Source organism: Oncorhynchus nerka, unplaced genomic scaffold (genome assembly GCF_034236695.1).
Source record: "Oncorhynchus nerka isolate Pitt River unplaced genomic scaffold, Oner_Uvic_2.0 unplaced_scaffold_686, whole genome shotgun sequence".
Lineage (NCBI taxonomy): Eukaryota > Metazoa > Chordata > Actinopteri > Salmoniformes > Salmonidae > Oncorhynchus > Oncorhynchus nerka.
The window spans coordinates 68,590-84,060 of record NW_027040477.1 but is presented as its reverse complement, the minus strand read 5'-3'; the positions used below and the strand labels follow the sequence as shown (position 1 = coordinate 84,060).

The window sequence follows — 15,471 nt, the reverse complement described above, 5'->3', positions numbered from 1 at the left end:
CTGTCTCCTGTCTCTGGACCAATGTATCAGCTGTCAACTGTCTCTGGACCAATGTATCAGCTGTCAACTGTCTCTGGACCAATTTATCAGCTGTCAACTGTCTCTGGACCAATGTATCAGCTGTCAACTGTCTCTGGACCAATGTATCAGCTGTCTCCTGTCTCTGGACCAATGTATCAGCTGTCTCCTGTCTCTGGACCAATGTATCAGCTGTCAACTGTCTCTGGACCAATGTATCAGCTGTCTCCTGTCTCTGGACCAATGTATCAGCTGTCCCCTGTCTCTGGACCAATGTATCAGCTTTCAACTGTCTCTGGACCAATGTATCAGCTGTCTCCTCTATTTCCAATGAGACTATTCAAGCCATCGATACCGCTTGTATCAGCTGTCTCCTGTATTTCCAATGAGACTATTCAAGCCATCGATACCGCCTGTATCAGCTGTCTCCTGTATGTCCAATGAGACTATTCAAGCCATCGATACCGCCTGTATCAGCTGTCTCCTGTATTTCCAATGAGACTATTCAAGCCATCGATACCGCCTGTATCAGCTGTCTCCTGTATTTCCAATGAGACTATTCAAGCCATCGATACCGCCTGTATCAGCTGTCTCCTGTATTTCCAATGAGACTATTCAAGCCGTCAACTCACTGATGAATGAAGATGATGAGCGATCAGCAAAGGCCATCTGTAATCTGCTGACATCACCGCACAACATCAACATCGCTCTAATCAGTCAGAAGACAGTTGAAGAAACTGGAGAGGACTTATGGAAAGGCTCAGTAAGACATGTTATATATATAAACTGGAGAGGACTTATGGAAAGGCTCAGTAAGACATGATATATATATATATATATAAACTGGAGTGGACTTCTGGAAAGGATCAGTAAGACATGTTATATATACAGTGCCTTGCGAAAGTATTCGGCCCCCTCGAACTTTGCGACCTTTTGCCACATTTCAGGCTTCAAACATAAATATATAAAACTGTATTTTTTTGTGAAGAATCAACAACAAGTGGGACACAATCATGAAGTGGAACGACATTTATTGGATATTTCAAACTTTTTTAACAAATCAAAAACTGAAAAATTGGGCTTGCAAAATTATTCAGCCCCCTTAAGTTAATACTTTGTAGCGCCACCTTTTGCTGCGATTACAGCTGTAAGTCGCTTGGGGTATGTCTCTATCAGTTTTGCACATCGAGAGACTGAAATTTTTTCCCATTCCTCCTTGCAAAACAGCTCGAGCTCAGTGAGGTTGGATGGAGAGCATTTGTGAACATATGAGTATGTATATACTGTTAAACCAGCTATAATGTTACCATACCCTACATTACTCATCTCATATATATATGTACTGTTAAACCAGCTATAATGTTACCATACCCTACATTACTCATCTCATATGTATATACTGTTAAACCAGCTACAATGTTACCATACCCTACATTACTCATCTCATATGTATATACTGTTAAACCAGCTATACTGTTACCATACTACATTACTCATCTCATATGTATATACTGTTTAACCAGCTATAATGTTACCATACCCTACATTACTCATCTCATATGTATATACTGTTAAACCAGCTATAATGTTACCATACCCTACATTACTCATCTCATATGAGTATGTATATACTGTTAAACCAGCTATAATGTTACCATACATTACTCATCCATATATTTATATGCACATTTTGGTCCTAAAAAGGTATGTAAATATGAGGAGTCCTAAATTGGATAGAAAGGCAAGACTGTGTGTGTGTTTGTTTGTCCAGAGTGTGTTATTTTGTCCAATGTGTGTCTAGTGTGTGTTTGTGAGCCCAGTGTGTGTGTGTGTTTGTGAGTCCAGTGTGTGTGTGTGTGTGTGTGTGTGTTTGTCTATTGTGTGTGTGTGTTTATCCAGCATGTGTGTGTCCAGCAGGTGTGTGTCCAGTGTGTGTGTGTGTTTGTTCAGTGTGTGTGGGTGTGTGTGTGTGTGTCCAGTGTGTGCGTGTTTGTCAAGTGTGTGTGTGTGTGTATCCAGTGTGTGTGTGTGTGTGTATCCAGTGTGTGTGTGTCCAGCAGGTGTGTGTGTCCAGCGTGTGTGTGTGTTTTTGTTCAGTGTGTGTGTGTGTGTGTTTGTCCAGTGTGTTTGTCCAGTGTGTTTGCCAATCTGTGTGTCCAGTGTGTGTGTGTGTCAAGTGTGTGTGGGTGTGTGAGTCCAGTGTGTGTGTGTGTGTGTCCAGTCTGTGTGTGTGTCCAGTCTGTGTGTGTCCACTGTGTCCAATGTGTGTGTGTCTAGCTTGTGTGTGTGTTTTTGTCCAGTGTGTGTGTGTTTTTGTCCAGTGTGTGTGTGTGTCCAGTCTGTGTGTGTCCACTGTGTCCAATGTGTGTTTGTGAGTCCAGTGTGTGTGTGTGTGTTTGTCTAGTGTGTGTGTGTTTATCCAGCATGTGTGTGTCCAGCAGGTGTGTGTCCAGTGTATGTGTGTGTGTCCAGTGTGTGTGTGTTTGTGTGTTTGTCAAGTGTGTGTGTGTGTGTGTTTGTCAAGTGTGTGTGTGTGCGTGTGTGTGTGTGCGTGCGTGCCAAATGTGTGTGTGTGTGTGCGTGTTTGTCAAGTGTGTGTGTTTGTCCTGTGTGCGTGTCCAGTGTGTGTCCAGTGTGTGTGTGTGTCCAGTGTGTGTTTCCAGTGTGTGTGTGTGTGTGTGTATCCAGTGTGTGTCCAGTGTGTGTGTGTGTATCCAGTGTGTGTGTGTCCAGTGTGTGTGTGTTTTTGTTCAGTGTGTGTGTGTGTGTTTGCCAATCTGTGTGTCCAGTGTGTGTGTGTGTATCAAGTGTGTGTGGGTGTGTGAGTCCAGTGTGTGTGTGTCCAGTCTGTGTGTGTGTCCAGTCTGTGTCCAATGTGTGTGTGTCTAGCTTGTGTGTGTCCAGTGTGTGTGTGTGTTTGTCCAGTGTGTGTGTGTGTCCAGTGTGTCCAGTCTGTGTGTGTCCACTGTGTCCAATGTGTGTGTGTGTGTCCAGTGTGTGTGTGTGTGTGTGTATATCACAATGTCTGTGTGACAATTACTATTATTTCAGGGACACTGAGTCGCCACAACCCCAAAGATGAAACCCTGGATAGAGGGGCTCAGTGAATGTGGAGGTGAATGTGATCAGGTGGGTCAGTGTGTCAGAGGAGGCTCTATAGAAGGACAGAGTGCCGGCTGGCCAGTCCAGACACACTCCTACTCTGTGGGAGCTGGAGGAGGGGACGTCTATGGTAGTGGGTTTATCATTGTGCCAGGCAATGTAACTGTTGTCAGAGCAGGACATACACCAGGACTTGTCATTGTATCCAAGACAACAGTCCTTAACCCCTCCTCTCCTGCTGATTCCTTTATATGTCACTCCTATAACAGCCCCTCTTCCACTCCACTCTACCTCCCAGTAACAGCGCCCAGTCAGACCCTCTCTACACAGCACCTGTCCACAGTCCTCAAATCTCTCTGGGTGATCAGGATACGGCTGCTTCTCTCTCCTACATGTCACCTTTCTGTTCTCCTCAGACAGAGAGAGGAGTCTGTCTACTGTGTTTGGGTCCAGTGTGAGATCACAGACATCTGATGGATGAAACCAGACACAATATTAGAAATCATCATCATTCACATTAGAATGTTAACTCACTTTTCACTAATTCATTTAATGTAGATGTTTCTAGGTATCAAAAGGAGAAGTTAAGGTAACTTGAGACTTTTGTCAGTTATACTGTATGGTAATATAAACACACTTATTCAGCTTAATTACACACACACACATTGTCAAAGCAACTCTTTGTAAACTTTGGTGTCCCTGATTTCTGTAGAACTACAGCTGATATTTAATATGACCAAGTAAGTAATGATGGTGGTCTTTGACATTGACTTGAATTAAGACTTATTCTTAGTCATATTCTTCACAGCAGTCAACACTCACATTTTCTAAGCCCAGGTTTTATTCTGTTCTCTCCACCATGTTCCACACTGTAGCGGTAAGCAGAAGAACAGACAGTCATTGAGGGATACACCTGAACTCACACACACACACACACACTGGAGACTCACACACAGCATATAACTTTGTCCAAGTGGTGGGATGAATGTTTGTCTTAACTAGCCCGATAAGTCAAACATGTATGATATGAACATTGACATAAACCCTCTACATACTTGAGTTTCTCCAGTCTGCAGTGTGGATCCTCCAGTCCAGCAGAGAGCAGTCTGACTCCTGAGTCTCCTGGGTGATTGTAGCTCAGGTCCAGCTCTCTCAGGTGTGAGGGGTTTGACCTCAGAGCTGAGACCAGAGAAGCACAGCCTTCCTCTGTGACTAGACAGCCTGACAGCCTGCAAAGAGTCAAATCATATTAAAACCACACTGATATTCTTTGGTGGTGAAAATAGGGACAGTATATTTTTTCAACATATTCAGATAAATCAGTGTCCTGAATCCTTCCATATCTATTCATAAATGAATGGTTCATTATTAGAAAGGACACATTATCAAAGTATTGCTTGAAGAGAGCAAAATGTATAGTAAAAATATTTGAGTAGACTGACCAGACCAGTTTAAAAAGCAGTATCAGTCAAAAGACAGTGAGGAATCAGATTTAGATTGTATTGAGTATACAGTCCACACCATATCTATTTAGACAGTGAGGTATCAGATTCAGATTGTATTGAGTAAACAGTCCACACCATATCTATTTAGACAGTGAGGAATCAGATTTAGATTGTATTGAGTATACAGTCCACACCATATCTATTGAGACAGTGAGGTATCAGATTTAGATTGTATTGAGTAAACAGTCCACACCATATCTATTTAGACAGTGAGGTATCAGATTTAGATTGTATTGAGTATACAGTCCACACCATATCTATTTAGACAGTGAGGTATCAGATTTAGATTTTATTGAGTATACAGTCCACACTATATCTATTTAGACAGTGAGGTATCAGATTTAGATTGTATTGAGTATACAGTCCACACCATATCTATTTAGACAGTTAAGCTAACATGTTAAATGTGTCTCTATACTCCAGCATTTTGGATTTGAGATCAAATGTTTCATATGAGGTGACAGTATATAATGTCACCATTTATTTGAGGATATTTTAATACATATATGTTTCAAAATTTAGAAAATGTATCGAGTCTATTTGAAGTCATAAGTATTCTGACCAATTCACTCATAGTGTATTAAAGTAGTCAACAGAATTTGGTCCCATATTCATGGATCATAATGACTACATCAAGACTGTGATGCCATGATTGAGAATTGAATGAATCATGAATAATAGAGTGAGATAGTTACAGAGGCTACAACAAAACATGCTAACCTCTCACCATTACCAATAACAGGGGAGGTCAGCATTTATTCTGATCTTTGTGCCTCAGTAACTTTCTCATTCATCATCATTCACAATTATTTCATTGTTATTCATAATCATGGTAGCATCCACATGAATGTAGGAGTGTTCAGAAACATCTTCTATTCTTACTGACAATACAAGTGAAGTGACTCCAAAATGACAGGACATTATTCACCATTCAGTTTCTATTAGGAAACATCTAAAACACAACCAAAACAAACTGGAAATACATTCAACAAGTTAGTAGAATCACAAGCTTGATGTAATCACTGTAGGCATGGAATATGGGACCAAATACTAAACGTATGACTACTTTAATACACTATAATAACAGTAAAGCATCCTGAGACCATTCATGTGTGGTGTTGCTTCTCAGCCAAGGGAGTGGGATCACTCACAATTTTGCCTAAGAACACAGCCATGAATAAAGAATGGTACCAACACATCCTCCAAGAGCAACTTCTCCCAACCATCCAGGAACAGTTTGGTGACGAACAATGCCTTTTCCAGCATGATGGAGGACCTTGCCATAAGGAGAAAGTGATAACTAAGTGGCTCTGGGAACAAAACATCGAAACATCAACCCACATATTCTGACAAACTCCAAGCATTGATTATGCAAGAATGGGCTGCCATCAGTCAGGCAGGATGTGGCCCAGAAGTTAATTGACAGCATGTCATCAGTCAGGGTGTGGCCCAGAAGTTAATTGACAGCATGCCATCAGTCAGGATGTGGCCCAGAAGTTAATTGACAGCATGCCATCAGTCAGGATGTGGCCCAGAAGTTAATTGACAGCATGCCATCAGTCAGGATGTGGCCCAGAAGGTAATTGACAGCATGCCATCAGTCAGGATGTGGCCCAGATGTTAATTGACAGCATGCCATCAGTCAGGATGTGGCCCAGAAGGTAATTGACAGCATGCCATCAGTCAGGATGTGGCCCAGATGTTAATTGACAGCATGCCATCAGTCAGGATGTGGCCCAGAAGTTAATTGACAGCATGCCATCTGTCAGGGTGTGGCCCAGAAGTTAATTGACAGCATGCCATCAGTCAGGATATGGCCCAGAAGTTAATTGACAGCATGCCATCAGTCAGGATGTGGCCCAGAAGTTAATTGACAGCATGCCATCAGTCAGGATGTGGCCCAGAAGTTAATTGACAGCATGCCATCAGTCAGGATGTGGCCCAGAAGTTAATTGACAGCATGCCATCAGTCAGGATGTGGCCCAGAAGGTAATTGACAGCATGCCAGGGTGGAGTGCAGAGGTCTTGGAAAAGAAGGGTCAACACTGCAAATATTGATTCTTTGCTTCAACTTCATGTTGTTATACACGCCGCACCAGGTATATCTCTCTGGTCACCCCCAAAACCAATTCTTTCTTTGGCCGCCTCTCCTTCCAGTTCTCTGCTGCCAATGACTGGAAACGAACTACAAAAATCTCTGAAACTGGAAACACTTATCTCCCTCACTAGCTTTAAGCACCAACTGTCAGAGCATCTTACAGATTACTGCACCTGTACATAGCCCACCTATAATTTAGCCCAAACAACTACCTCTTTCCCAACTGTATTTAATTTATTTATTTAGCTCCTTTGCACCCCATTATTTTTATTTCTACTTTGCACATTCTTCCATTGCAAAACTACCATTCCAGTGTTTTACTTGCTATATTGTATTTACTTTGCCACCATGGCCTTTCTTGCCTTTACCTTCCTTCTCACCTCATTTGCTCACATTGTATATAGACTTGTTTATACAGTATTATTGACTGTATGTTTGTTTTACTCCATGTGTAACTCTGTCGTTGTATCTGTCGAACTGCTTTGCTTTATCTTGGCCAGGTCGCAATTGTAAATGAGAAATTGTTCTCAACTTGCTTACCTGGTTAAATAAAAAAAAATAAAAAATGTAATTGTCAATAAAAGCCTTTGACACTTATGAAATGCTTGTAATTATACTTCAGTATTCCATAGTAACATCTGACAAAAATATCTAGACACTGAAGCAGCAAACTTTGTGGAAATGACTATTTGTGTCATTCTCAAAACTTTTGGCCACGACTGTATATGGATGAATACCTTTAAATAAAAGGTGACATTCTGTACTGTCTCCTAATATGAAACATTCTATCTCAAATCCAAAATTCTGGAGCAAAGCACCACATTTAAAACTGTAAGCTTCACTGTCCAAACACATATGGTGTGGACTATGTGTGTCTGGTAAACACATGTGGATCTGGTGAACAGTTATCACTTGTTGACCAACTACAGGAATACTGACCTCAGAGTCTCCAGTTTACAGTGGGGATTCCCCAGTCCAGCAGAGAGCAGCTTCACTCCTGAATCCTTCAGGTCATTGTTACTCAGGTCCAGCTCTCTCAGGTGTGAGGGGTTTGAACTGAGAACTGAGGCCAACACTTTACAGGATGTGTCTGTGAGTTTACAGCCAGTGAGTCTGAAACACAGAAGACATACAAAGACAGACAGGTTGTATTAAAATGTTAAGCTTAGCTTTCCCTGTTTACACTGTAACCTCTGCACGAAAAATGTGTTGGGTTTGACCACAGAGCAGAGACCAGAGAAGCACAGCCTTCCTCTGTGACTAGACAGCCTGACAGCCTGCAAAGAGTCAAATCATTTAAAAATCACACTGCTATTCTTGGTGAAAATAGTGGCAGAATATTTTCAGATATATCAGTGTCCTGAAACATGTCATATATTCATAAATGAATGCATCATTATTAGAAATGACAAATTATCCAAGTATTGCTTGTAGATAGAAACATGTATAGTACAAATATTTTTAAAGACTGAACAGACAGGTTAAAAAGCAGTATCAGTCAAAAGACAGTCTGGAACGGTTCTCTTTTAGTGAAGGAGAGTCGGACCAAAATGCAGCGTGTAGATTGCGATCCATAATTTAATAAACAAACGTTACACGAATCACTACAAAACAATAAACGTAACGAAAACCGAAACAGCCTATAACTTGTGTCAACTAACACAGCGACAGGAACAAAGACACTAAGGACAATCACCCACCAAAACACTCACAGAATATGGCTGCCTAAATATGGTTCCCAATCAGAGACAACGATAAACACCTGCCTCTGATTGAGAACCACTCCAGACAGCCATAGACTTTGCTAGATCACCCCACTAGCTACAATCCCAATACACACCAAAACCCCAAGACAAAACACACCACAATACAAAAACCCCATGCCACACCCTGGCCTGATCCAAACATGAAGATAAACACAAAATACTTCGACCAGTAGACTACAACAAAACATGCTAACCTCTCACCATTACCAATAACAGAGGTTACAACAAAACATGCTAACCTCTCACCATTACCAATAACAGTGGTTACAACAAAACATGCTAACCTCTCACAGTTACCAATAACAGAGACTACAACAAAACATTCTAACCTCTCACCATTACCAATATCAGAGGTTACAACAAAACATGCTAACCTCTCACCACTACCAATTACAGAGGCTACAACAAAACATGCTAACCTCTCATCATTAGCAATAACAGAGGCTGCAACAAAACATGCTAACCTCCCACCATTACAAATAACAGAGGATACAACAAAACATGCTAACCTCTCACCATTACCAATATCAGAGGATACAACAAAACACGCTAACCTCTCACCATTACCAATAACACAGGCCACAACAAAACATGCTAACCTCTCATCATTAGCAATAACAGAGGCTGCAACAAAACATGCTAACCTCCCACCATTACAAATAACAGAGGATACAACATAACATGCTAACCTCTCACCATTACCAATAACAGAGGATACAACAAAACATGCTAACCTCTCACCACTACCAATAACAGAGGCTACAACAAAACATACTAACCTCTCACCATTACCAATAACAGACTACAACAACACATGCTAACCTCTCACCATTACCAATAACAGACTACAACAAAACATGCTAACCTCTCACCACTACCAATAACAGAGGCTACAACAAAACATGCTAACCTCTCACCATTACCAATAACAGACTACAACAAAACATGCTAACCTCTCACCATTACCAATAACAGAGGCTACAACAAAACGTTCTAACCTCTCATAATTACCAATAACAGAGACTACAACAAAACATGCTAACCTCTCACCATTACCAATAACAGAGACTACAACAAAACATGCTAACCTCTCACCATTACCAATAACAGTGGTTACAACAAAACATGCTAACCTCTCACCATTACCAATAACAGTGGTTACAACAAAACATTCTAACCTCTCACCAATACCAATAACAGAGACTGCAACAACATGCTAACCTCTCACCATTACCAATAACAGAGGCTACAACAAAACATACTAACCTCTCACCATTACCAATAACAGAGACTACAACAAAACATGCTATTCTCTCACCATTACCAATAAAAGAGACTACAACAAAACATGCTATTCTCTCACCATTACCAATAACAGAGGCAACAACAAAACATGCTAACCTCTCACCATTACCAATAACAGACTACAACAAAACATGCTAACCTCTCACCGATACCAATAACAGAGGCTACAACAAAACATGCTAAACTCTCACCATTACCAATAACAGAGGCTACAACAAAACATGCTAACCTCTCACCATTACCAAGATAAGGTGACATTCTGTACTGTCATCTAATATGAAACATTCTACCTCAAATCCAAAATGCTGGAGCAAAGCACCACATTAAACTGTAAGCTTCACTGTCCAAACACATATGGTGTGGACTATGTGTGTCTGGTAAACACATGTGGATCTGGTGAACAGTTATCACTTGTTGACCAACTACAGGAATACTGACCTCAGAGTCTCCAGTTTACAGTGGGGATTCCCCAGTCCAGCAGAGAGCAGCTTCACTCCTGAATGCTTCAGGTCGTTGTTACTCAGATCCAACTCTCTCAGGTGTGAGGGGTTTGACCTCAGAGCTGAGAGCAGAGAAGCATAGCCTTCCTCTGTGACTCCACAGCCTGACAGCCTGACAAAGAGATCATCATGACTTCACAAACACACTGTTGATTTAATGAGTAGAATGTACATGTAGAAGGACAATAAGCTTTAATTGTGATTGATATGTGAAAATTAACAGAATATCCAGTTAGTTAACCACAACACCCCTGTGGTGAAACAATTATTGCTGTGGAAGGTAATGAGCAACATATTGTGTCCAGTGTGTGTGTGTGTGTGTGTGTGTGTGTCCTGTTGGTGTCCTATGTGTGTCCAGTGTGTGTGTGTGTGTGTGTGTGTGTGTGTCCTGTTGGTGTCCTATGTGTGTCCAGTGTGAATGTTCAGTGAGTGCGTCTTGCCAGTGTGTCCAGTGTGTGTTAAGTGTGTGTTTAGTGAGTGTGTCTTGCCAGTGTGTCCAGTGTGTGTTAAGTGTGTGTTCAGTGAGTGTGTCTTGCCAGTGTGTCCAGTGTGTGTTAAGTGTGTGTTTAGTGAGTGTGTCTTGCCAGTGTGTCCAGTGTGTGTTAAGTGTGTGTTTAGTGAGTGTGTCTTGCCAGTGTGTCCAGTGTGTGCGTGTGTAAAGTATGCCAGTGTGTTTGAAAGGACACACACAATGGCCAAACACAATGGACACACACAGGACACACACACACACACACAGCATACAACTTTGTCCAGGTGGTCAGAATGTTTGTCTTAACCAGCCTGATAAGTCCAACATGTCTGATATGAACATTGACATAAACCCTCTACATACTTGAGTTTCTCCAGTCTGCAGTGTGGATCCTCCAGTCCAGCAGAGAGCAGTCTGACTCCTGAGTCTCCTGGGTGATTGTAGCTCAGGTCCAGCTCTCTCAGGTGTGAAGGGTTTGACCTCAGAGCTGAGACCAGAGAAGCACAGCCTTCCTCTGTGACTAGACAGCCTGACAGGCTGACAAAGAGATCATCATGACTTCATAAACACACTGTTCATTTAACACCAGTAGAATGTACATGTAGAAGGACAATAAGCTTTAATTGTGATTGATATGTGAAAATTAACAGAATATCCAGTTAGTTAACCACAACACCCCTGTGGTGAAACAATTATTGCTGTGGAAGGTAATGAGCAAAATATTGTGTCCAGTGTGTGTGTGTGTCCTGTTGGTGTCCTATGTGTGTGTGTCCTGTTGGTGTCCTATGTGTGTCCAGTGTGTGTGTGTGTGTGTGTGTGTGTGTGTGTGTGTGTGTGTGTGTGTGTGTGTCCTGTTGGTGTCCTATGTGTGTCCAGTGTGAATGTTCAGTGAGTGTGTCTTGCCAGTGTGTCCAGTGTGTGTTCAGTGAGTGTGTCTTGCCAGTGTGTCCAGTGTGTGTTTGAAAGGACACACACAATGGACAGATACAGGACACACACTGGACACACACACACACAGCATATAACTTTGTCCAGGTGGTGGTCAGAATGTTTGTCTTAACTAGCCTGATAAGTCCAACATGTCTGATATGAAAATTGACTTAAACCCTCTACATACTTGAGTTTCTCCAGTCTGCAGTGTGGATCCTCCAGTCCAGCAGAGAGCAGTCTGACTCCTGAGTCTCCTGGGTGATTGTAGCTCAGGTCCAGCTCTCTCAGGTGTGAGGGGTTTGACCTCAGAGCTGAGACCAGAGAAGCACAGCCTTCCTCTGTGACTAGACAGCCTGACAGCCTGCAAAGAGAACATCATGTAATTGTGACTTTTTCAAATGAAATATAGAAACATGTATAGATCTGGTGAACAGTTATCACCATTGACCAACTACAGCACATATGTCAGAGTCAAGGCCCGGGCCACATCCGCCCGCAAGAAGGTTTTTTACAACCCTGGGATGATCTTGATTTATTATTAGAACCGAGCCCAAAACAGCAAGCCGGCAGCCCCAGATCTTTTACACAAAACATGCTAACATTTCCCATTACAATGCAAAGGTGACAACAAAGCAGTAGGCTGCTTCATTTCAATATTTATTGGCACAGCAGTGTCAGCATCACAGTAAAATTAACTTTCAGATACCCATCAAAAATGGCAAAACGGAAGGTGGATACTGAGAACAGGGTTTCAAACAAGGTGGGAGTCGGAGTATATGTTCACGAAGGTAGCTGGAAAACCTGTGTGTCTTCTGTGTGGAGAAAAGTGGCGGTACTGAAAGAGTATAATCTGAGACGACATTATGAAACGAAACACGAGGACAAAAACAAGAATATGGACATGGAACAAAGGCTACAAAAGGCAGAGGAATTACAAACGAGGCCTCAAATCTCGACAGGCTCTGTTCAAAAAAGCCAAATCACAAGGCCAGGCTGCTGTCAAGGCCAGTTTTATTTTGGCAGAAGAGATCGCTAAATCAGCCCGGCCATTTACGGAGGGGGATTTCATCAAAACTGCATGATTAAAGTTTGTGACGAAGTTTGCCCAGAAAAAGGCAACTCTTTTAAATGTGAGTCTGAGCAGAAACACCATTGCCGAGAGAGTAGACCAGTTGTCCATCAATCTAAAAGAGCAGCTTGTGAAAAAGGGAAAGATTTGATTGCATATTCCTTGGCTGTGGATGAGAGCACCGACATTTCTGACATTGCCCAGTTGTCAATTTTCATCCTCGGATGGACTCCAACCTAAGCGTGACAGAGGAGTTTTTGGCTTTACGTCCTATGCATGGCACAACTACGGGGCATGATTTGTGACTGAAGAGCCTGTCAAGATGTGTAAATGAGATGGAGCTGACTTCACAAAACTCGTGGATTTAATGAGGAGCACCTAATGTGTGGGACACAGGAGCGGACTTGTGGATAAGATACGGGAAAAGATGCAAGAGGAAAACGCGACAGGTGAGCTGACAGCTTATCATTGTATCATACACCAGGAAGCCCCTGCGGTAAAGCCTTGAAAATGGAGCATGTAATGAGCATCATCACGCGCACAGTTAACTTTATCAGAGCCAAGTGTTTGAATCACCGCCAGTTCAAGGCATTTCTGACGGAGTTAGAAACGGAGCATGGTGATTTGCCTTATCACACAGAGGTGCGATGGCTTGCCAGGAAAGGTGCTTCAAAGATGTTTCGAGCTTGTGAGGAGATTTGTCTGTTCTTGGACAGCAAAGGGAAAGACACAACACAACTCCGAGACTTGAAATGTTTCTGTGTGAAATGGCTTTTCTGTGTGACATTACGAGTCATCTGAATGCAATAAACTTGCAGCTGCAGGGTCGGGATCGTGTCATCTCTGATATGTACAGTACAGTGAAGGCATTTAAAACCAAACTGACTCTGGGGAGACGCAGATGCGGAAAGAAAATTTGAGCCACTTTCCCAGCTACCAGACCATGAAAGAGAAGTTTGTCTACCAGTGTGTTCCCGAGCACACAGTTGGCTGATAAAATAGGTATGCTTGCCGCTGACTTTCGACAGTCCGATTTGCTGACTTTGAAGCACAAAAAGCAGGTTGGAACTCCGGTAACCCATTTGCTGTTGATGGAAAGCTCACCACCAAACTCTCCAAATGGAGTTGATTGACCTCCAAGCTGATGCACTGAGGGCAAAATAGCCTGGGTGCTGCGGAGTTCGCCAGCCTCCCCTGCACAATGCCCCAGCTGCGCATCCAGGCTGCTCAAACACTGTTCATGTTTGGCAGCACATACCTGTGTGAACAACTGTTTTCTTTGATGAACCTGAACAAAACATCACACAGAAGTCGACTTACTGCTGAACACCTCCACTCAATTCTGAGGATTTCTTCAGCTCAGAGCCTTACCCCAAAACATTGATGAACTTGTGGAAAAGATGGGACACCACCAAGTATCACCTCAACCTCAAACAAGTGAACATTACTGTGCAATCACATATTTAGAGTTTTTACTCAGTTCAAGTTTAAAAGTTAAAATTTAATATTTGTTTTCACTGCATGTTACTTGTCCTTAAACAAAGTGTTGTTTTTGATTAATAGATTTTTGCACTTTATTTTTTTGTATTTCAATCCAATTATATTTTAAAATATTTCAGTTGAGTGGATGATAGAAAATTGCTATTATTGTTTTTTTCTTTGAAGTAAATTTAGCCCACTTTTGCTAAAATAGAAAATATAGTCTACTGATGGTGCCTTGAATGTTTCTTTCATTTAATGTTCATGTTATGGGGATATTTATATAAAGGAAATTTGTCTTTTGTGTCTGTTGAAAATTAAAGATTACTGACAGAGCCATAAGAAAATATTGCTTTATTTATCTGATCATATTGTAATATATTTGTTAGGTTTCAGTAGGTTCAATTAGGTTCACTAGACTATATGCTCATTTAAAAATTTTTCAATGAACATTCGAACAGTCCGGCCCTCGTCTTGTAGCTGATTTTTTTATTTGGCCCTCCGTCCATTTGACTTTGACACCCCTGAACTACAGGAATACTGACCTCAGAGTCTCCAGTTTACAGTGGGGATTCCCCAGTCCAGCAGAGAGCAGCTTCACTCCTGAATCCTTCAGGTCATTGTTACTCAGGTCCAGCTCTCTCAGGTGTGAGGGGTTTGACCTCAGAGCTGAGACCAGAGAAGCACAGCCTTTCTCTGTGACTAGACAGCCTGACAGCCTGCAAAGAGTCAAATCATATTAAAATCACACTGATATTCTTTGGTGGGGAAAATAGTGGCAGTATATTTTTTCAACATATTCAGATATATCAGTGTCCTGAAACCTTCCATATCTATTCATAAATTAATGGTTTGGAAATCAAATGTTTCATATGAGGTGACATTAATGCATTCATAGTTTGTTTTGGATATATTTTGGGTTATGTTTTGTCGATTATTAACTGAATAGTGGATGATGACTGGAGAAATGTTCTTCATAAGTGAGTAGATAACATGTCTCTAAACACGACTAGATTCATCCTGAGGATGCCATGATTAAAAAAGATATTGAATGAATCATGATAATAATGAGTTAGAATGTTAGAGAGGCTGCAACAAAACATGCTAACCTCTCACCATTACCAATAACAGAGGCTACAACAAAACATGCTAACCTCTCACCATTACCAATATCAGAGGTTACAACAAAACATGCTAACCTCTCACCATTACCAATAACAGAGGATA

The 15,471-nt window shown here is 41.7% G+C and overlaps 1 protein-coding gene across 1 annotated transcript in view; it reads right to left on the bottom strand.

The window, feature by feature from the left end:
• Positions 1 to 2,762: 2,762 nt before the first annotated feature.
• LOC135571224 (NACHT, LRR and PYD domains-containing protein 12-like) overlaps positions 2,763 to 15,471 on the bottom strand; it is a 34,274-nt gene continuing 21,565 nt past the window's right edge. The window contains exons 7-12 of the mRNA XM_065017007.1: positions 14,790 to 14,963; positions 12,001 to 12,057; positions 7,663 to 7,779; positions 4,176 to 4,349; positions 3,943 to 3,989; positions 2,763 to 3,590 (exon numbers count right to left, since the gene is read on the bottom strand). Coding sequence (XP_064873079.1) covers positions 3,061 to 3,590; positions 3,943 to 3,989; positions 4,176 to 4,349; positions 7,663 to 7,779; positions 12,001 to 12,057; positions 14,790 to 14,963 — 1,099 coding nt within the window. The 3' untranslated portion in view covers positions 2,763 to 3,060. The remainder of the gene's footprint in view (positions 3,591 to 3,942; positions 3,990 to 4,175; positions 4,350 to 7,662; positions 7,780 to 12,000; positions 12,058 to 14,789; positions 14,964 to 15,471) is intronic.